Source organism: Amphiura filiformis, chromosome 6 (genome assembly GCF_039555335.1).
Source record: "Amphiura filiformis chromosome 6, Afil_fr2py, whole genome shotgun sequence".
Classification (NCBI taxonomy): Eukaryota; Metazoa; Echinodermata; class Ophiuroidea; order Amphilepidida; family Amphiuridae; genus Amphiura; species Amphiura filiformis.
Genome location: NC_092633.1, coordinates 46,978,133 through 47,001,954, shown reverse-complemented (window position 1 = coordinate 47,001,954; position 23,822 = coordinate 46,978,133). Strand labels below are relative to the sequence as shown.

Genomic DNA, 23,822 nt, shown 5'->3' with positions numbered 1-23,822 from the left:
TTTCTGACATGCTCTCAAGACTGTAAACCTGTTTCTGCCCATTTTGTAATACGCGGACCTATTTTCTCGATAATTATAAAATGCGACTTTTTAGTGATTCAAATTCATGCACAGGCTTTACACTTTAATTTAAGCTATAATTCGCCACTCTTTCTGATTATTATTCCAAAGAGCAGCCCACAATACCTCAAAAACTTTCTGTATTTTACCGGAACTCAGTAGGGTTGCACAAATGGCGCATTGATTTAGTGGTGTGCTCCTTCAAGGGTTTCTGATGTTCATAAAATTTAATTCTTTTTATCTTTTTTCTTAAAATATAAAATGTTTTGAGTAAAACGCTCGAAACAGAATTGCTCTGTGACATTCAGTTCAAGAGAAATGCCCCTTCAACGTTATATGGTGGATTCCGACTATAGGCAAATTTTCAACATTTTGACCATTCATGCTTACTCTTCTATATTTGCATTAAATTCCAATTCTCAAGATAGTTTTTGACCATCAATCTGATAAAATTCGGTTTTAAATGAGAGTAAATTACCTTTCACAATTGCAAGGGTCTACTGTTAATGATTTGTAACAATCACCCCCCCACCCATAAAAAACAAGATTTTGCAGCTTTAAAAGGCACGCACCGATTTGTCACCTTAAGCCCAAATTGCTTAAAATCCAAGAAATCTCGTTTTCACACAATTTGAGTAATTTGTGGCAATTTCTTGAACTTTGAAGGCCTCTGAGGGAATAATCTTAACGCGACTTGCATCTTAAACGCATTAAATACATTCACTAACATATAAACTATCTATTTAAATCGAAAAAACTGCAATTTAATCAAAAGCCGATTTCAATTTTGGCTGAATCTCTGAAAAGCACGGTTTTACTCCTAGCCCTTCAAGGGTTTCTGATGTTCATAAAATTTAATTCTTTTATCTTTTTTTTTTTTTTTTAAAATGTTTTGAGTAAAACGCTCGAAACAGAATTGCTCTGTGACATTCAGTTCAAGAGAAATGCCCTTCAAAGTTATATGGTGGATTCCGACTATAGGCAAATTTTCAACATTTTGACCATTCATGCTTACTCTTCTATATTTGCATTAAATTCCAATTCTCAAGATAGTTTTTGACCATCAATCTGATAAAATTCGGTTTTAAATGAGAGTAAATTACCTTTCACAATTGCAAGGGTCTACTGTTAATGATTTGTAACAATCACCCCCCCACCCATAAAAAACAAGATTTTGCAGCTTTAAAAGGCACGCACCGATTTGTCACCTTAAGCCCAAATTGCTTAAAATCCAAGAAATCTCGTTTTCACACAATTTGAGTAATTTGTGGCAATTTCTTGAACTTTGAAGGCCTCTGAGGGAATAATCTTAACGCGACTTGCATCTTAAACGCATTAAATACATTCACTAACATATAAACTATCTATTTAAATCGAAAAAACTGCAATTTAATCAAAAGCCGATTTCAATTTTGGCTGAATCTCTGAAAAGCACGGTTTTACTCCTAGCCCTTCAAGGGTTTCTGATGTTCATAAAATTTAATTCTTTTATCTTTTTTCTTAAAATATAAAATGTTTTGAGTAAAACGCTCGAAACAGAATTGCTCTGTGACATTCAGTTCAAGAGAAATGCCCCTTCAATGTTATATGTTTGTTTCCGACTATAGGCAAATTTTCAACATTTTGACCATTCATGCTTACTCTTCTATATTTGCATTAAATTCCAATTCTCAAGATAGTTTTTGACCATCAATCTGATAAAATTCGGTTTTAAATGAGAGTAAATTACCTTTCACAATTGCAAGGGTCTACTGTTAATGATTTGTAACAATCACCCCCCCCCCAACCAAAAAAAAAACAAGATTTTGCAGCTTTAAAAGGCACGCACCGATTTGTCACCTTAAGCCCAAATTGCTTAAAATCCAAGAAATCTCGTTTTCACACAATTTGAGTAATTTGTGGCAATTTCTTGAACTTTGAAGGCCTCTGAGGGAATAATCTTAACGCGACTTGCATCTTAAACGCATTAAATACATTCACTAACATATAAACTATCTATTTAAATCGAAAAAACTGCAATTTAATCAAAAGCCGATTTCAATTTTGGCTGAATCTCTGAAAAGCACGGTTTTACTCCTAGCCCTTCGAAGGGCGCACACCACTAAATAATCGTCCCATTGAAATACGTGTAAAAACACCGGTTTTCTGTGCTCGTTTTGAGGCCTTTTCGGCGCTTTCTGAGAAATTTAATGATAACCAGTCGATTGCAAATCGATGAAAGTTTAACATATGTTTCAATGTATGGGTAGTCTTCCACCTCGTTTTCCCGGTAGGATCCACTAAACAGCGCCCTCACTGTTTCTGACATGCTCTCAAGACTGTAAACCTGTTTCTGCCCATTTTGTAATACGCGGACCTATTTTCTCGATAATTATAAAATGCGACTTTTTAGTGATTCAAATTCATGCACAGGCTTTACACTTTAATTTAAGCTATAATTCGCCACTCTTTCTGATTATTATTCCAAAGAGCAGCCCACAATACCTCAAAAACTTTCTGTATTTTACCGGAACTCAGTAGGGTTGCACAAATGGCGCATTGATTTAGTGGTGTGCTCCCTTTTCAAGGGTTTCTGATGTTCATAAAATTTAATTCTTTTATCTTTTTTCTTAAAATATAAAATGTTTTGAGTAAAACGCTCGAAACAGAATTGCTCTGTGACATTCAGTTCAAGAGAAATGCCCTTCAAAGTTATATGGTGGATTCCGACTATAGGCAAATTTTCAACATTTTGACCATTCATGCTTACTCTTCTATATTTGCATTAAATTCCAATTCTCAAGATAGTTTTTGACCATCAATCTGATAAAATTCGGTTTTAAATGAGAGTAAATTACCTTTCACAATTGCAAGGGTCTACTGTTAATGATTTGTAACAATCACCCCCCCCACCCATAAAAAACAAGATTTTGCAGCTTTAAAAGGCACGCACCGATTTGTCACCTTAAGCCCAAATTGCTTAAAATCCAAGAAATCTCGTTTTCACACAATTTGAGTAATTTGTGGCAATTTCTTGAACTTTGAAGGCCTCTGAGGGAATAATCTTAACGCGACTTGCATCTTAAACGCATTAAATACATTCACTAACATATAAACTATCTATTTAAATCGAAAACACTGCAATTTAATCAAAAGCCGATTTCAATTTTGGCTGAATCTCTGAAAAGCACGGTTTTACTCCTAGCCCTTCGAAGGGCGCACACCACTAAATAATCGTCCCATTGAAATACGTGTAAAAACACCGGTTTTCTGTGCTCGTTTTGAGGCCTTTTCGGCGCTTTCTGAGAAATTTAATGATAACCAGTCGATTGCAAATCGATGAAAGTTTAACATATGTTTCAATGTATGGGTAGTCTTCCACCTCGTTTTCCCGGTAGGATCCACTAAACAGCGCCCTCACTGTTTCTGACATGCTCTCAAGACTGTAAACCTGTTTCTGCCCATTTTGTAATACGCGGACCTATTTTCTCGATAATGATAAAAATGCGACTTTTTTAGTGATTCAAATTCATGCACAGGCTTTACACTTTAATTTAAGCTATAATTCGCCACTCTTTCTGATTATTATTCCAAAGAGCAGCCCACAATACCTCAAAAACTTTTCTGTATTTTACCGGAACTCAGTAGGGTTGCACAAATGGCGCATTGATTTAGTGGTGTGCTCCTTCAAGGGTTTCTGATGTTCATAAAATTTAATTCTTTTATCTTTTTTTTTTTTTATAAAATGTTTTGAGTAAAACGCTCGAAACAGAATTGCTCTGTGACATTCAGTTCAAGAGAAATGCCCCTTCAAAGTTATATGGTGGATTCCGACTATAGGCAAATTTTCAACATTTTGACCATTCATGCTTACTCTTCTATATTTGCATTAAATTCCAATTCTCAAGATAGTTTTTGACCATCAATCTGATAAAATTCGGTTTTAAATGAGAGTAAATTACCTTTCACAATTGCAAGGGTCTACTGTTAATGATTTGTAACAATCACCCCCCACCCATAAAAAACAAGATTTTGCAGCTTTAAAAGGCACGCACCGATTTGTCACCTTAAGCCCAAATTGCTTAAAATCCAAGAAATCTCGTTTTCACACAATTTGAGTAATTTGTGGCAATTTCTTGAACTTTGAAGGCCTCTGAGGGAATAATCTTAACGCGACTTGCATCTTAAACGCATTAAATACATTCACTAACATATAAACTATCTATTTAAATCGAAAAAACTGCAATTTAATCAAAAGCCGATTTCAATTTTGGCTGAATCTCTGAAAAGCACGGTTTTACTCCTAGCCCTTCGAAGGGCGCACACCACTAAATAATCGTCCCATTGAAATACGTGTAAAAACACCGGTTTTCTGTGCTCGTTTTGAGGCCTTTTCGGCGCTTTCTGAGAAATTTAATGATAACCAGTCGATTGCAAATCGATGAAAGTTTAACATATGTTTCAATGTATGGGTAGTCTTCCACCTCGTTTTCCCGGTAGGATCCACTAAACAGCGCCCTCACTGTTTCTGACATGCTCTCAAGACTGTAAACCTGTTTCTGCCCATTTTGTAATACGCGGACCTATTTTCTCGATAATTATAAAATGCGACTTTTTAGTGATTCAAATTCATGCACAGGCTTTACACTTTAATTTAAGCTATAATTCGCCACTCTTTCTGATTATTATTCCAAAGAGCAGCCCACAATACCTCAAAAACTTTCTGTATTTTACCGGAACTCAGTAGGGTTGCACAAATGGCGCATTGATTTAGTGGTGTGCTCCCTTCAAGGGTTTCTGATGTTCATAAAATTTAATTCTTTTATCTTTTTTCTTAAAATATAAAATGTTTTGAGTAAAACGCTCGAAACAGAATTGCTCTGTGACATTCAGTTCAAGAGAAATGCCCCTTCAAAGTTATATGGTGGATTCCGACTATAGGCAAATTTTCAACATTTTGACCATTCATGCTTACTCTTCTATATTTGCATTAAATTCCAATTCTCAAGATAGTTTTTGACCATCAATCTGATAAAATTCGGTTTTAAATGAGAGTAAATTACCTTTCACAATTGCAAGGGTCTACTGTTAATGATTTGTAACAATCACCCCCCCCACCCATAAAAAACAAGATTTTGCAGCTTTAAAAGGCACGCACCGATTTGTCACCTTAAGCCCAAATTGCTTAAAATCCAAGAAATCTCGTTTTCACACAATTTGAGTAATTTGTGGCAATTTCTTGAACTTTGAAGGCCTCTGAGGGAATAATCTTAACGCGACTTGCATCTTAAACGCATTAAATACATTCACTAACATATAAACTATCTATTTAAATCGAAAAAACTGCAATTTAATCAAAAGCCGATTTCAATTTTGGCTGAATCTCTGAAAAGCACGGATGTTCATAAAATTTAATTCTTTTATCTTTTTTCTTAAAATATAAAATGTTTTGAGTAAAACGCTCGAAACAGAATTGCTCTGTGACATTCAGTTCAAGAGAAATGCCCTTCAAAGTTATATGGTGGATTCCGACTATAGGCAAATTTTCAACATTTTGACCATTCATGCTTACTCTTCTATATTTGCATTAAATTCCAATTCTCAAGATAGTTTTTGACCATCAATCTGATAAAATTCGGTTTTAAATGAGAGTAAATTACCTTTCACAATTGCAAGGGTCTACTGTTAATGATTTGTAACAATCACCCCCCCCACCCATAAAAAACAAGATTTTGCAGCTTTAAAAGGCACGCACCGATTTGTCACCTTAAGCCCAAATTGCTTAAAATCCAAGAAATCTCGTTTTCACACAATTTGAGTAATTTGTGGCAATTTCTTGAACTTTGAAGGCCTCTGAGGGAATAATCTTAACGCGACTTGCATCTTAAACGCATTAAATACATTCACTAACATATAAACTATCTATTTAAATCGAAAAACTGCAATTTAATCAAAAGCCGATTTCAATTTTGGCTGAATCTCTGAAAAGCACGGTTTTACTCCTAGCCCTTCGAAGGGCGCACACCACTAAATAATCGTCCCATTGAAATACGTGTAAAAACACCGGTTTTCTGTGCTCGTTTTGAGGCCTTTTCGGCGCTTTCTGAGAAATTTAATGATAACCAGTCGATTGCAAATCGATGAAAGTTTAACATATGTTTCAATGTATGGGTAGTCTTCCACCTCGTTTTCCCGGTAGGATCCACTAAACAGCGCCCTCACTGTTTCTGACATGCTCTCAAGACTGTAAACCTGTTTCTGCCCATTTTGTAATACGCGGACCTATTTTCTCGATAATTATAAAAATGCGACTTTTTTAGTGATTCAAATTCATGCACAGGCTTTACACTTTAATTTAAGCTATAATTCGCCACTCTTTCTGATTATTATTCCAAAGAGCAGCCCACAATACCTCAAAAACTTTCTGTATTTTACCGGAACTCAGTAGGGTTGCACAAATGGCGCATTGATTTAGTGGTGTGCTCCCTTCAAGGGTTTCTGATGTTCATAAAATTTAATTCTTTTATCTTTTTTCTTAAAATATAAAATGTTTTGAGTAAAACGCTCGAAACAGAATTGCTCTGTGACATTCAGTTCAAGAGAAATGCCCTTCAAAGTTATATGGTGGATTCCGACTATAGGCAAATTTTCAACATTTTGACCATTCATGCTTACTCTTCTATATTTGCATTAAATTCCAATTCTCAAGATAGTTTTTGACCATCAATCTGATAAAATTCGGTTTTAAATGAGAGTAAATTACCTTTCACAATTGCAAGGGTCTACTGTTAATGATTTGTAACAATCACCCCCCCACCCATAAAAAAACAAGATTTTGCAGCTTTAAAAGGCACGCACCGATTTGTCACCTTAAGCCCAAATTGCTTAAAATCCAAGAAATCTCGTTTTCACACAATTTGAGTAATTTGTGGCAATTTCTTGAACTTTGAAGGCCTCTGAGGGAATAATCTTAACGCGACTTGCATCTTAAACGCATTAAATACATTCACTAACATATAAACTATCTATTTAAATCGTAAATACTGCAATTTAATCAAAAGCCGATTTCAATTTTGGCTGAATCTCTGAAAAGCACGGTTTTACTCCTAGCCCTTCGAAGGGTTTCTGATGTTCATAAAATTTAATTCTTTTATCTTTTTTCTTAAAATATAAAATGTTTTGAGTAAAACGCTCGAAACAGAATTGCTCTGTGACATTCAGTTCAAGAGAAATGCCCCTTCAAAGTTATATGGTGGATTCCGACTATAGGCAAATTTTCAACATTTTGACCATTCATGCTTACTCTTCTATATTTGCATTAAATTCCAATTCTCAAGATAGTTTTTGACCATCAATCTGATAAAATTCGGTTTTAAATGAGAGTAAATTACCTTTCACAATTGCAAGGGTCTACTGTTAATGATTTGTAACAATCACCCCCCACCCATAAAAAAAACAAGATTTTGCAGCTTTAAAAGGCACGCACCGATTTGTCACCTTAAGCCCAAATTGCTTAAAATCCAAGAAATCTCGTTTTCACACAATTTGAGTAATTTGTGGCAATTTCTTGAACTTTGAAGGCCTCTGAGGGAATAATCTTAACGCGACTTGCATCTTAAACGCATTAAATACATTCACTAACATATAAACTATCTATTTAAATCGAAATAACTGCAATTTAATCAAAAGCCGATTTCAATTTTGGCTGAATCTCTGAAAAGCACGGTTTTACTCCTAGCCCTTCGAAGGGCGCACACCACTAAATAATCGTCCCATTGAAATACGTGTAAAAACACCGGTTTTCTGTGCTCGTTTTGAGGCCTTTTCGGCGCTTTCTGAGAAATTTAATGATAACCAGTCGATTGCAAATCGATGAAAGTTTAACATATGTTTCAATGTATGGGTAGTCTTCCACCTCGTTTTCCCGGTAGGATCCACTAAACAGCGCCCTCACTGTTTCTGACATGCTCTCAAGACTGTAAACCTGTTTCTGCCCATTTTGTAATACGCGGACCTATTTTCTCGATAATTATAAAATGCGACTTTTTAGTGATTCAAATTCATGCACAGGCTTTACACTTTAATTTAAGCTATAATTCGCCACTCTTTCTGATTATTATTCCAAAGAGCAGCCCACAATACCTCAAAAACTTTCTGTATTTTACCGGAACTCAGTAGGGTTGCACAAATGGCGCATTGATTTAGTGGTGTGCTCCTTCAAGGGTTTCTGATGTTCATAAAATTTAATTCTTTTATCTTTTTTCTTAAAATATAAAATGATTTGAGTAAAACGCTCGAAACAGAATTGCTCTGTGACATTCAGTTCAAGAGAAATGCCCTTCAAAGTTATATGGTGGATTCCGACTATAGGCAAATTTTCAACATTTTGACCATTCATGCTTACTCTTCTATATTTGCATTAAATTCCAATTCTCAAGATAGTTTTTGACCATCAATCTGATAAAATTCGGTTTTAAATGAGAGTAAATTACCTTTCACAATTGCAAGGGTCTACTGTTAATGATTTGTAACAATCACCCCCCCACCCATAAAAAACAAGATTTTGCAGCTTTAAAAGGCACGCACCGATTTGTCACCTTAAGCCCAAATTGCTTAAAATCCAAGAAATCTCGTTTTCACACAATTTGAGTAATTTGTGGCAATTTCTTGAACTTTGAAGGCCTCTGAGGGAATAATCTTAACGCGACTTGCATCTTAAACGCATTAAATACATTCACTAACATATAAACTATCTATTTAAATCGAAAAACTGCAATTTAATCAAAAGCCGATTTCAATTTTGGCTGAATCTCTGAAAAGCACGGTTTTACTCCTAGCCCTTCGAAGGGCGCACACCACTAAATAATCGTCCCATTGAAATACGTGTAAAAACACCGGTTTTCTGTGCTCGTTTTGAGGCCTTTTCGGCGCTTTCTGAGAAATTTAATGATAACCAGTCGATTGCAAATCGATGAAAGTTTAACATATGTTTCAATGTATGGGTAGTCTTCCACCTCGTTTTCCCGGTAGGATCCACTAAACAGCGCCCTCACTGTTTCTGACATGCTCTCAAGACTGTAAACCTGTTTCTGCCCATTTTGTAATACGCGGACCTATTTTCTCGATAATTATAAAAATGCGACTTTTTTAGTGATTCAAATTCATGCACAGGCTTTACACTTTAATTTAAGCTATAATTCGCCACTCTTTCTGATTATTATTCCAAAGAGCAGCCCACAATACCTCAAAAACTTTCTGTATTTTACCGAAACTCAGTAGGGTTGCACAAATGGCGCATTGATTTAGTGGTGTGCTCCCTTCAAGGGTTTCTGATGTTCATAAAATTTAATTCTGTTATCTTTTTTCTTAAAATATAAAATGTTTTGAGTAAAACGCTCGAAACAGAATTGCTCTGTGACATTCAGTTCAAGAGAAATGCCCCTTCAAAGTTATATGGTGGATTCCGACTATAGGCAAATTTTCAACATTTTGACCATTCATGCTTACTCTTCTATATTTGCATTAAATTCCAATTCTCAAGATAGTTTTTGACCATCAATCTGATAAAATTCGGTTTTAAATGAGAGTAAATTACCTTTCACAATTGCAAGGGTCTACTGTTAATGATTTGTAACAATCACCCCCCCACCCATAAAAAAACAAGATTTTGCAGCTTTAAAAGGCACGCACCGATTTGTCACCTTAAGCCCAAATTGCTTAAAATCCAAGAAATCTCGTTTTCACACAATTTGAGTAATTTGTGGCAATTTCTTGAACTTTGAAGGCCTCTGAGGGAATAATCTTAACGCGACTTGCATCTTAAACGCATTAAATACATTCACTAACATATAAACTATCTATTTAAATCGAAAAAACTGCAATTTAATCAAAAGCCGATTTCAATTTTGGCTGAATCTCTGAAAAGCACGGTTTTACTCCTAGCCCTTCGAAGGGCGCACACCACTAAATAATCGTCCCATTGAAATACGTGTAAAAACACCGGTTTTCTGTGCTCGTTTTGAGGCCTTTTCGGCGCTTTCTGAGAAATTTAATGATAACCAGTCGATTGCAAATCGATGAAAGTTTAACATATGTTTCAATGTATGGGTAGTCTTCCACCTCGTTTTCCCGGTAGGATCCACTAAACAGCGCCCTCACTGTTTCTGACATGCTCTCAAGACTGTAAACCTGTTTCTGCCCATTTTGTAATACGCGGACCTATTTTCTCGCTAATAATATAAATGTGCCTTTTTGCGGGATTCTTATTCAAGCACAGGCTTTACACTTTAATTTAAGCTATAATTCGCCACTCTTTCTGATTATTATTCCAAAGAGCAGCCCACAATACCTCAAAAACTTTCTGTATTTTACCGGAACTCAGTAGGGTTGCACAAATGGCGCATTGATTTAGTGGTGTGCTCCCTTGAATTCAAGGGTTTCTGATGTTCATAAAATTTAATTCTTTTATCTTTTTTCTTAAAATATAAAATGTTTTGAGTAAAACGCTCGAAACAGAATTGCTCTGTGACATTCAGTTCAAGAGAAATGCCCTTCAAAGTTATATGGTGGATTCCGACTATAGGCAAATTTTCAACATTTTGACCATTCATGCTTACTCTTCTATATTTGCATTAAATTCCAATTCTCAAGATAGTTTTTGACCATCAATCTGATAAAATTCGGTTTTAAATGAGAGTAAATTACCTTTCACAATTGCAAGGGTCTACTGTTAATGATTTGTAACAATCACCCCCCCCCCCCACCCATAAAAAAACAAGATTTTGCAGCTTTAAAAGGCACGCACCGATTTGTCACCTTAAGCCCAAATTGCTTAAAATCCAAGAAATCTCGTTTTCACACAATTTGAGTAATTTGTGGCAATTTCTTGAACTTTGAAGGCCTCTGAGGGAATAATCTTAACGCGACTTGCATCTTAAACGCATTAAATACATTCACTAACATATAAACTATCTATTTAAATCGAAAAACTGCAATTTAATCAAAAGCCGATTTCAATTTTGGCTGAATCTCTGAAAAGCACGGTTTTACTCCTAGCCCTTCGAAGGGCGCACACCACTAAATAATCGTCCCATTGAAATACGTGTAAAAACACCGGTTTTCTGTGCTCGTTTTGAGGCCTTTTCGGCGCTTTCTGAGAAATTTAATGATAACCAGTCGATTGCAAATCGATGAAAGTTTAACATATGTTTCAATGTATGGGTAGTCTTCCACCTCGTTTTCCCGGTAGGATCCACTAAACAGCGCCCTCACTGTTTCTGACATGCTCTCAAGACTGTAAACCTGTTTCTGCCCATTTTGTAATACGCGGACCTATTTTCTCGATAATTATAAAATGCGACTTTTTAGTGATTCAAATTCATGCACAGGCTTTACACTTTAATTTAAGCTATAATTCGCCACTCTTTCTGATTATTATTCCAAAGAGCAGCCCACAATACCTCAAAAACTTTCTGTATTTTACCGGAACTCAGTAGGGTTGCACAAATGGCGCATTGATTTAGTGGTGTGCTCCCTCAAGAAAATAAACATTTTGTAGACAAATCGTGCATGTTATGACATTTTTATACCTGCATTTTTCTCAATTCGCGGGCATTTCTACTGGTACAAAAATGTAACGTTCTACGTACCGGAAATACGATTAAAGCTTAAGAGCTGTCGAGGTGAGCGTAAATTTAAAAGGTAAGCGTACTAAGGCAGTAAAATATTATTAAAACTCAAACACCCTGAAGCAGCAGAGGATTGAATTGAAATGATACAAACTTACAAAGAAGAGCAGCTAGGTTTTGCCCCGGCCCCGGGGGGCACTCATGTATAAAAGTTGTAAGCATCCGTGTAAATTGACTTTCAAAACTGACCCTAAGCTAGGATGTCGAAAATTTGTCAAACTAATCCTAAACAGGGATTTTACTCAAATAAAAACACCCTAAGCGAGGAATTTGTTTGAAATTTGCCCCTATTCATTGCGTGTGTCGGCAGAGTGCCTTTCAGTGACAATGATGATATCGGTAAGCATAAAATTGGCGCTGTTGAAGTCGGCTCCGATTTTTTAAAAATCTGGTTAGTAAAATATTGCTCCAAAAAAAAGCTTGATAAATAGGCCTATGTCACCACTAATGTCCGTTAATTGGGTAATTTTTAAAAACACCCCTTCTATTAGTAAAATCCGCACAGATCCTCGTTTTGCTTTTAAAAACCACCCTAAATCTGTGTTTTCTTTCACGCGGATGCTTTAATACAACTTTCATATAGGCTACGGTATGAGTGATCCCCTGGGGGTTTTGCTGCAGTGATTTAAAGAGATAAACAACAATGCTCGCACGTCTGGGTTGGGATACACTTGTGGCGCGCCGTTTAGATTTAAAAAAAAATAAAATAAAAAAAAAATATTTAAAAAAATCAAACCCTTTCTTTGATCAATCTTCATCCATCAGGAATATCTCCAATATTCTACATTTCAACATTAAACAATGCGATTCCCACGTTATCCTTGTAAAGACAGGCTAAAATAGTACAAAATGTTGCACCAAATGGTGTCATTTGCACCTCAAATTTAAAAAAAACCCATAGCTTCAGAGGGGGGACACCCAGGGGGGGGGCACACAAATTAGGTGAAGAGAGAATGGCCAAAAAGTGCTCTAAAAAAGGGGGAACTGGCAACTACCGTCCTACCAGCTAATTTTGGTATTTTTGAAAAGTATGGGTCCTTACCATCTCCCAGATATAAAATTGCCCAAAATATCTGTGGGGGAACATGCTGGAATGACGTCATCAAAATGGCCGCCCAAAATTACAAATTCTAGCACACTATCCTACTGGAAATAACTTTATTTCATTAGTTTTTGAAACATTTTGAGTTACTTAAAGTTCCAACATGTTATATATTCAATTTGTAAATATACCTTACTTATCTAGAGTTGATGGGGAACATCAGAAATGATAGAGGGCACTTTCCATATGGCCACCAATTAGCCAATTATCCCGGTCCCCGCACTCCGTGCATCCGCGGGTATTCATGCTTGTCGGTGAACTTTAAAAACACCCCTTTTGCTTCTCATTTCGCGAAGTTTTTAGGGGAAAAACACCCCTTTTTTTAGCAATTTCGCGAATTATTTGCCCTTCGATAATACCCCTATTTTCGCTAAAGCGCGAACGATATTTCTAATATACCCTTTTCTGGCAGAAACACGTAGGCTGCTTGATGAAAATACCCTTTTTTTCAATTTCGCGAACATGTGGTTTGAAAAAACACCCCTTTTTTGTGTGTTTCGCGAATCGCGTTTCTTCATCTGAAAACACCCCTTATTTCGCGAAATTTTCGACGAGCATGAATACCCGCGGATGCACGGAGTGCGGGGACCGGGCCAATTATGTAGTTTACATGATTTAAGCAGATAAAACATGGCAAAACTTACTCCCATTTACGTAATATGATATTCATATACTTTGCAGATGTTTGGTAGATGGTATAATGCTTTATTTATCCCATATGAACTATTCTAAATTGCACATATTATTATTTATTAACCAATATCTGATTATGGGGTTATTAAAGTGTTTAGCTTAATTATAATTTGGATGATAACGGCAATATACAGACTTAAAAACTGTAATACGTACTATTTACACTTAAAGTTGAAAACTAATAAAATACAACAAGGTTGCCAGACAGACACACCCCCACCCCACCCACACACCCACTCACTCCCATCCCTACACACATTCACGTATAATCGCCTCCAAATGTGAACGCTGTTGAGGACTATGTAAACGTTGTCGTCTGAATCCGTAATCGACATACCGAGGACGTTTTCCGCTATTTTGTTTGTTTATTTTTGTGTGTATGGAATTTAACCTAGCAACTGTGGGCGTTATATCTCATACATGTATAACGATAAAGGTTGTATTTCGCAAATACATCATACATGCATTTGCGGTCGTTTGAAGACCTCCAGAAACCAAAGACGGTCACACATTGCAGAGTGGTCCACAGTTTAAATGTGAAGTGCGAGTGTGTGTGTCCCCGTTTGCTGGCAAACACATACGCACCCCACACACAACCACTGCACACAACCGCACACACCCCATGTACATGTGCATGGTGCAAACACGCCCCACTAAAAGTTGTGCAGCTTTTTACAGTTGCGTTGTAAAATCTTTCTAGCTAAGAAAGCTGGATGAAATTGCTGAGACTGACCAGATGGAGAATAACGAACATGAAGAGGACAAGTAAAATAAAGATCAAATACTTCATAAAGCAGTTGGCATACTTCATTGTCCAGAAATGGAGAAGTTGTACAAGAATGTACGATTTTGACGCATCATCGGCATTTGTTCATGTCTCACTTCAGACAGTTCTGCAGTCGCTTTTTGATAAGAAAGCATTTGAATCAACAGATCAAGAATATAAGTCGTCAGATGATGTGAGACGTCGATACCTCAAACTAGCTGAATGCTTTACATTGTATCTACTGCAGTCACCGCGGTAAGAAGCAGGTAATACTACCCTTTCACATTGGGCTCATGCCCCAACTGCCTCATGAGTATGACAGCAGGAGCTTAATAAAAAACTCATAATGCTTATGGTATGTGTGCTATCTATGATGAGCTTCGCAGATTTTAAACAGCGACAGCAGAAGAACAGGTAGCATATGCTGCAGATGATGTGTATGTACCACCACGATTTCTGCCCAGGCCAGGAGGGTGATGACAATGTAAGATATCAATGGAGACACTGTAGATAGAAAAACTTACCACAAAATGGCAAGAGTAGAATTCCAAGAACAACGATTTAGAGAATAAACGATAGGAATTTTATTTTGCCTATCCTCTACCATGTGATAGACGACAGGCAGGTCCAATATTTTGAGTAGTGGATGCCGGCGCAGCCGGTATCCACTACGATAAAAATATTGGACCTGCCTGTCGTCTATCATAGGTAGAGGATAGGCAAAATAAAAATTCCTATCGTTTATTCTCATTCTTAGTCAGCTAAATATTATTTTAATAACTGTAAAATATTTTTTAAAGGAAAAATTAAGTTACCGTCATAAAAACTCCCCCTTTTCAAAAATGAACGAAACTTGTTTACAACTTCACATCTTTTGTTGCGCGTTCTGCTAGCGCGTGCGAGTATTCCGCACTGCGTCTACGCATACAACGCGATACATACGCGCACCTCTATGAGCGTGTTACGCGTTATCAACACTCATGATGACGTGGGGTCGTCTACCGTCTGATAGACGACACCCAAAATCATGCGATTGTCCAATCAGATTATGTGTCTACTAATAGACCACTCCCACTGACTAAGAATGATGGATAGACAAACAGAATCTACAAAGTTTCAGCATACAGATCTCAGAAGTGCTTGGAGACTTCATAAACCGCCCAGAACCAAAGCCGGTGCCTGGTATTAACATCACTGTATCAGAGCAGCTTGATCGGTTTGAGCTATTTCATTGTTTAAAAGATCTCACTTGGGCACTCCTACGTCAAATACCACATGGAAACTTACCAATCCAGAAGGGTGTGCATTTTGTGCACTCAAGTCGTTCCATTTTGGACAGGCTACAATGCAACAGTATCTCAATCCAATCCAAATGCTGTTCCTGTAGCTACATATCGACCCATAATAAATTCAGGCACCTCCTTCTGAAATGAGAACAGTTTACACTGCACTAAAGAGAGGAACAGATCTGGCTGAAAAGTGTGGTCAATTATGTCATGTACACACTTTTGATTATAACAGTTGTATGCAGTGGCACAGGTGGTAAAGCTGAACAGAAAACAGGAGTTTCCTTATCTTGTCGTACGGCTAGGTGGATTTCACAATCTTTCAACATTCATCTCTTCTAATGTATTTTGGACGACTTTGGGGAGATTTGGTTTGAAAGATATGGTGGCAGATTCAGAAATGTACGGTCCTGCCACTGTTGAAAATATGTTAGCTGGAAAGCAAATTCATCGAGCCACAAGAGGTCTTACTCTGGTATATGAAGCCCTTGTTCAGATCTTTATCACAAACTTCCTGAAATGGTTTGAAGATCAAAGGCATCTTGTGAATAGAGTAATGTATGATGTACAGAAGACCTTCATTAGGCGGTGACAGTTTCACACCAGAAATCACTGGTCCCCTGACATCTTTGATTGAAGAGAAGCTCTTACCAATTTTAGCAGAGTTCATTACATGGGATCGGCATTCGGCAACATCAATGCTGAAATAGAAGGCAATTGGGAACTGCGTCCCTGCACTCAAGTTAAATACGCTCTCTTACCTTTCTGTGGCTGATCGGCAGAACTATTCTCGTTGGCGATCACTATAATGCAACATGCAGAGATGCTATCTTCACTACCAGACACAGTTCAAGAGGCGTTTCCAATAAAGGGTTTTCAGTCAAGCAAACTCCAGGAAAATTTAAAGGCATATGGAGCGATATGGGAGTGGAATCCATCATCATTAAGGATACCAAGAGTGATAGTGCCATCATTGGCCTGAAGGGATCCGATGTGCTTCGATGGACATGCCACCTTCGTAGTCAATATAGTGGTACAATGCAACTTCACACTGGCACAAAGTCAACCACAACAGAGACACATGAACAAACAAAACCAGCAATGATGACAAAGGATGAAGCTCATACCCAGCAAATTTTTAAGCATATGGGGCATATTGGAGATAACAGGACAGATCCATTCAACATAGAGTCCCACCTGAGTTTCTGGTTGATTTAGACAGTGGTCTAGTAGCTATATCTAAAATCAGCAACTCCCTGTTGAATGTTGTGGATAAAGGGCGAATGATGATGGGTGACTTGATAAAGTCTCGTCTTGACAAAGAAACTGACGACTCCAAGTTCTTTTATACCCCTATCGCCAAGTCGAGTTGAAAAAGCGATCCAAATTTAAGATAACCGGCAACACTCATTGTCTCAAAGTTTGAATGTGAATCTACCGACGAGCACTTACGCTAGCTACAGTTCGGCCAGCCAGCCTAGCTTCAGTTCTAAGCTACACTGTCACAGTTGTTCACCAAGATTGTTCAAAGAGAGTGGCAGTAAACGTGTTACAGCCAAATTTAATCTTCTCCACAGTCTAGAAGATACAGTTAAGAAGTCTGTGGCACAGCTTCCAGCCACAGAATGTGATGTGTCCTAATACATCCCAGATGGTATGGCTGAGTTTCAATGCATGAATGTTTAACATAATATACAGACCTTCCAAGACATTGCAGAAGCCTTCCGCAAGAATATTACAAAGTTGCTTGAAACTGCACAAGAGATACATGTTGGTTTTTGACCGTTATGATGACGAAACATCGACAAAGGGTGAAAGAGGGCCCGCAGACAAGGCCAACGGCAAACACAAGTATCAGGTTGAAGGTGCTCGGCCACTTCCATATGGAAATCATTTATGGGATTGTCATCCAACAAGTCACAAATGACAGCTTATGTGTTAGGCTATCTTGTAGAGACTCTGTACAAAGATCCTAGAATCTTTATTACTCCAACCATAAGATATACCTTGCTGGAGGCTACACATCTAGTCTTACAGCCAAATGTGTGACATCTGCAGATTTGTTTGAAGTTGACAGGTTGTTTTTCACACATGAGCTCCATTCAATGGACGTTGACAAGAAAATGAATTCCAAGAATGCAACTGGACGGGTAATCATTCAATCACCAGACACTGTAATGGTTCTATTAGTACATTACATGCCACGGATGCGAGCGGTTCTTGGAATTAGGATGCAGACTGGAAGGATTACTAAAACCATTGACCAGCGGAGAATGATTCCCATTCATGATATTGCTTATGTCAACAGCTTGTGGTGTGTTATCACTGGCTACGACACAGTGTCGTCATTTTTGGCGTAGGCAAGAAGAAAGTGATGCAGACAGAAACAACCAGATTCAGACCCTGCGCATCTACAGGCATTGAACGGGGAAGTTTATAATTGGCTAATTGGCGGCCATATTGAAAGCGCCCTCTATCATTTCTAATGTTCCAATGTGTCTAGATCAACTGTAGATAAGTAAATAATTTTACGAATTCAATTTTGGATATATAAAGTATTTGACCTTTAAGTAACTCAAAATGTTTGACAAACTAATGAAATAAAGTCATTTCCAGTATGGTGTGCTAAAATTTGAAACTTTGGGCGGTCATTTTGATGACGTCATTTGTTATAAAACAATATCTGTGACCAGTAAAATATTTGTTTATAGTAAATAGAGCATTATATTATCTAACAAATATCTCCAGTGTATATCAATGTTATTTTAATTTAAAAGATCGTTTTTGTCATGTTTTTTTCAGTAAATAAATCATGTAAATTTAATAACTGGCTATTTGGCAGCCATATTGAAAGCGCCCTCTATCATTCATAATGTTCCAATGTCAGGGCTGTCAACTTTCTGGAATTGCTTGGCGTGACACAGAGACGTACCGGGATTTGCCGACTCCAATGTTCATTTTGTACCATGATTATTTGAGCCACGGCGCTCGAGAATGTGAAAAGCGGGGGGGGTAGGAGCAACAAATTATTCATGACGATGCGTGAGATGTTATTCATTTTCCAGCTTTTTGCGTGAGCTTTACTACCTTGGCGTGAGATTATACTACCTTGGCGTGAGACCGTGAGAAAGTGACCCAATGCGTGAGACTCACGGCCAATGCGTGAGAGTTGACAGCCCTGCCAATGTGTCTAGATCAACTGTAGATAAGTAAATAATGTTTACGAATTGGATATATAACATATTTGGCCTTTAAGTAACTCAAAATGTTTGACAAACTAATGAAATAAGGTCATTTCCAGTATGGTGTGCTAAAATTTGGCGCGTTCATTTTGATAACGTCATTTGAGCATGTTCCCCCACAGATATTTTGGGCAATTTTATATCTGGGAAATGGTAAGGACCCATACTTTCCAAAAATACCAAAATTAGCTGGTAGGACGGTAGTTGCCACTTCACCCCCAAAATGAGTCTCAATCTGCTGGCCTAAATGATCTTTTTGAGTTTGACCAGAAAAACAACATATTCGATGTTGGACAAAGTGTTTGTGGACCAAAGAATGTTGAAAAGGCTGTTGGCACCGGATTTTATACAGAATGAGCGGTATCCCTGTATAGATTTCAACCAGGGAGAACCCACCCCCGGGAGAAGTGTGTGCAAAAATGTTTAGTGCTTGCTGTGATTGTTTATTTTAGTTTTTTTTTAATTATTGCAGGAAACGTTGGAAAGACCAACTAGTGTGATAATGGCGCTCTCATTTACCTGGAAGGCAGAGGTGGCACTGATTGAGAATATGGCAGACCAGTTTGACAACTCTGAACTCAGTGATGTGACCCTTGAAGTAGGAGGAACTAAATTCCTTGCTCACAAATATGTGCTGGCTATACAAAGTCCAGTCTTCAAAACCATGTTGACCGGCAACCGATGGAGAGAATCTAGGAATAGTGAAGTCCGCTTGGAAGAGGATGACGAATTATGTGAATTGCATTTCAAAGATTTCCTCAAATTCTTCTATACTGGAAAGATAGACATCAACTATGATAATATTTCTTCATTGCTCAAACTAGTAGACAAATACAATGTGGCATCTCTGAAAAATGGATGTAGTGCTTTTATTATGAAGCAGATAGGAACAGGTGAGGAGTTGGGCCCTATTATGAAATGTATCCCATATGTTAATGAATACTTCCCTCACCATCTGCCCTTATGTTATAAAGGTATTTCAGGAACCTTCGCTGATATTGAACATTTTGAGATTAGTTGCTTAACTCTTGCGAATCTGACGATGGTCATAAGGGGCCAAAACGGTAGCATTACTGCTCCAGATGAATTCTTTGTTTACAAAATGGTGCAGAGATGGATCTTGGACACCTTTGATGAGACCATGGTGTCAGAGAGAGATTCAGCAGCTGCACACCTATTGCAGCTTATTCGTTTCTACAACATGGATGGGACACAGATAGCAGAAGTTAAAGATTCACCCCTCGGTAAATTGTATGCCGATACCATCATGAAGCACCAACTTATACGTGCCTATGAAGTTCAAGCGGAGATGTTCGCTTATTCTGTCAAATCACCAAAGAAAAGGAAGCTTTCCGATGGAAGAGTTGAACACAAATGTTCTTGTAACCCAAGTAGTGGCCGTTGTGAGCACATGAACCCAAGAGTATACTTCACCCGCCCATATGGAAGGAGGGTAAAGATCAATCTTACTTCTTTTGGCCACCATATTTCGACACATGTTGTTGATCTTAGCAGTATAGATACTTTTGTTAAGATCTTTGGGAAGCATGGAGTTGACAAATTGCATCGATGGAAGTTTATCTGCACAAAACAAGGTGATGGAACTTTTAATTGTGATCATTTTGTGTTGGAACCTCCTGAATGTCACGTTGGACGTTCGTTCGATGTAGGTATTCACATGAATGTGTGTTCTCGGGATGAAGAGAATAAACTCATTCATTATAGGTACACATTATATAAACACGCCGTACTATTGTCTACTACACAGATACTGATGGTTTCACCACGCAGGAAAAAGTGTGCTGCAAATGTTATAGAGTCAGGAAAAATAGACATAGCTATTTATCTTTCCTAACTTGTTAAATCTATGACAGATAAAAGATCTGTAGTTTATTTTCTCCAAAACAGTTCAAAGCAAAAATGTCTTAGAACTCAAGTCACAATAAGCTTTTAGATACTTTAACAAACTTTTAAACCCCATTAAAATCTATAAACAATGCTTTCATTCAACAAAAGTGGTTAGTTTCTCCAAGACAAAATGCACACCTCAAAACAAGCGTATGTGGCAGCTCTGAGATATATTCTTTGTTTTTACCTACATTGTAATTAAAGCAATCGGGCTTCGGAAAAAAGGCTTTTTCTTCTAACAGGAACAACTCAGTTACTGAAGACTGAGCTTTGGTATTTGAAATGAACCATTCTCCTGTTATGCTGACAAGAAGAAATAATATCTTGACCATCATTTTTCCCCCAACTGGAAGACTACCAATGACTTTGGCTCCAATACCACTGTTTAGATTTGCAGTAGAGTTGCCGGAAGATATAGAATACAGAAAAAAGCATGATAATATGTTTTAATTTTTATCTATCCTCAGCTATTCTGAAAAGAGAAGCATCACACATAACTAATCCAGATTTGGTCACATTTATGCCAATTTGATTTTAGGTCGTCCACCAGATAGGGCTTGACCAGATTTGCTAATTGCTGGTGTGTGTCCATAGTATGGATGGCGGAAACCTTCAAAATACGCCTAAGAATACGCCTAACCTTAGACGTCTAAGATGCAATCTTAGGCGTCTAAGAATTTCGCGGTAGACTTAAATCAACGAATCACAGGACCAGAAATCCCAAACAACCAATCATCTTAGGCGTATTCAATTATTGACCAATGAAATCTTAGACGCCTAAGATTTTACACGCCTAAGAATTCTTACACGTCTAAGATTGACATTTTAGTGATGGACGGTATCACCAATGTGATAGCTCTTAAAAGCACCTTGGAAGACTACTAGCCGCTCGTATTATAGATACCATGCGCAGTGATCAAAAGTACCACGGGATAATCAGTTCCGTCATCTCTGGTTCAGTTCAGGTTATCTATAGGAATAAGTTTCGAATAGAAGTGCCATTATAATCCGGCAGAATGGCAAATCGCCGCCCCATTTTGTACCAGGTTATAGAGCAGGTTGCCAACATAGCCTTCAACATCATCTACAGGGTCTGTGGCGTGGTGGAGGGTCAAATTTGCGTCGGGGACATTTTTTTTTTTATAAAACAGGGTGGGTGCAAACAATTTTGGCAGGTCAAAAGGGACATAAGCAATTTTTACAGGGCACCTTTTAAATAACCATAACATGCTCTAAATTCAGTGGCAATGCCGGGGATCCGGGAGCGTCTTGGGGAAAATTATAACCCTCCATTGCTATGGACATTGGCGCCAATCCAGCTTGAAATGTGTGGTAGAGAATCCGCAACAACATTTCTTTTCAAAATAGCTCAATTCAGCTTAAGCCTTAATGTAGCAGTTGTCATGGTTGTGTTTAAATTACAATTACCGGTAGATACGTTTAAATAAAACACGAATTTAAATATTTGTATACATTAATTTTCTTTGAACTTGCAGCAAAATTTATTAATTGTTTTGATTTTATTTTCGGTGTGCTGCTTTGGTGTGGCTAGTAGTAGTCCGGTATTAATGTTGATGATGATGACGACGATGACGACGATGATGATGATGATGATGATGATGATAAATGATGATGATGATGATTATGATGATGATGATGATGATGAAAATTAATACACACACAACAAAGTGGAACAAACATGCCAAGCATATATTTATACACCTCCATGATTCTATTTTTAACATAGACAAATTTGACCTCTTGTCTTCTTGCAAACTGAAATTATGCATATCTGATCTCTTCAATTATAAAAGACGATTTGGCCTTGGCGAAAATATGTCACACACTGTTCGAATTATAAAGACATAGTTGGTTGACCTTATAATGTGTGTGCACTCATAACTTGACCTCTGAACGTATTGGATGTAAATGCATCATACCCTACCGTCAGGTTAACTTTCTTGTTGAATGGAGGCATCGAGGTCTCTTAACTGTGTATTTGGAGATGATGTCCTTTTGGCTCAGTCATAGCACACGAGTTAAGAAAAAACATATACATGAAAAATGAGCAGGGTACATGTATAGTTGACAGCATAGACACGTGCTCTTTGTTTAAACATTACAAGTAACATGAGTGGCAAACATTAATGTTTCATATTGCTTGCAACCCCCTCCTCCCCCCAATCAATGTTGGAGCCAATACTAGTTTTTTACTAATTTTTACATTGTTACATTTGTAGCAAGATTGACTGATAAGACCAAATTGTCATTTTTAAAATTCGAAAAAAAGGACATCTATATTGCAAGAATAAATTTAACCAATTATTATCTAGTTTTAAAATTATGGTATTTTTCCCAAGTGCAAAGATACTTTTTGTACGTAGTATATTATGTCACAGTCGTACTATAATACTGCGTACTCCTACATGGTCATCGGTGTGACCTTATTTCAAATGGATTTCTTTGAAAAGCTTGTCATTTTCATCACCACATCCTTCACCAGTCTGATTTATTTTCTCATCAACAACATTATTACGGTAGTCTTCACCCTCATCTTTCCACGCGCCTGCTTCATGTCCTAATAGACCTTTTTCCCTCTTTCCCATCATGCACTATTCCAGGGGGGTATGAGTGTCGCAAACTACATCATCTCCCCGGGGAGTACAGAGTTAAGTTCATTACATTCTGGAATACGGACAATTCGGCTGGTGCCTTCATAACAAAAAAGGAATCCCCAATAATCACGATAATGGCGCCGCGATCACAAATACCTTTCGGGGGCAAAAAACAACATTTTTATGCCTTATGGACATGGTGTAATCAGCAAAAAAAGTTTCCTGCTATTGAAACCTAACTTTGTATACATTTTATAGACCTAATGGTGATAAACTAATGACGGGACACGCCGTGATATTTTGTCGGCGTCCGTTTCACTTTTTTTTCGGAGATGAAAATAAAATGTAAACACAATCTCTTACACAGATGTTCTGCGTCTCTCCGTAACTGCATCACTCGTGTATTCAATAATTGCATAATTAGTAACATCGATGGCCTTTACGATAATCTGCATATATGGAATCAGTATGCCCATATTAAGAC

At 37.5% G+C, this 23,822-nt stretch overlaps 1 protein-coding gene across 1 annotated transcript; it reads left to right on the top strand.

Moving 5' to 3' along the window:
• Nucleotides 1-11,695: 11,695 nt before the first annotated feature.
• Nucleotides 11,696-21,857, top strand: LOC140155507 (BTB/POZ domain-containing protein 17-like). Its single transcript, XM_072178376.1, has 2 exons — nt 11,696-11,739; nt 19,288-21,857. Exon 2 carries the CDS (start codon nt 19,318-19,320, stop codon nt 20,668-20,670), a length of 1,353 nt encoding a protein of 450 aa, XP_072034477.1. The 5' UTR covers nt 11,696-11,739; nt 19,288-19,317; the 3' UTR covers nt 20,671-21,857.
• Nucleotides 21,858-23,822: the final 1,965 nt, after the last annotated feature.

Bases quoted from the DNA above. Each gene is read 5' to 3' on its own strand.
- LOC140155507 (XM_072178376.1), top strand. From the start codon at position 19,318: ATGGCGCTCTCATTTACCTGGAAGGCAGAGGTGGCACTGATTGAGAAT.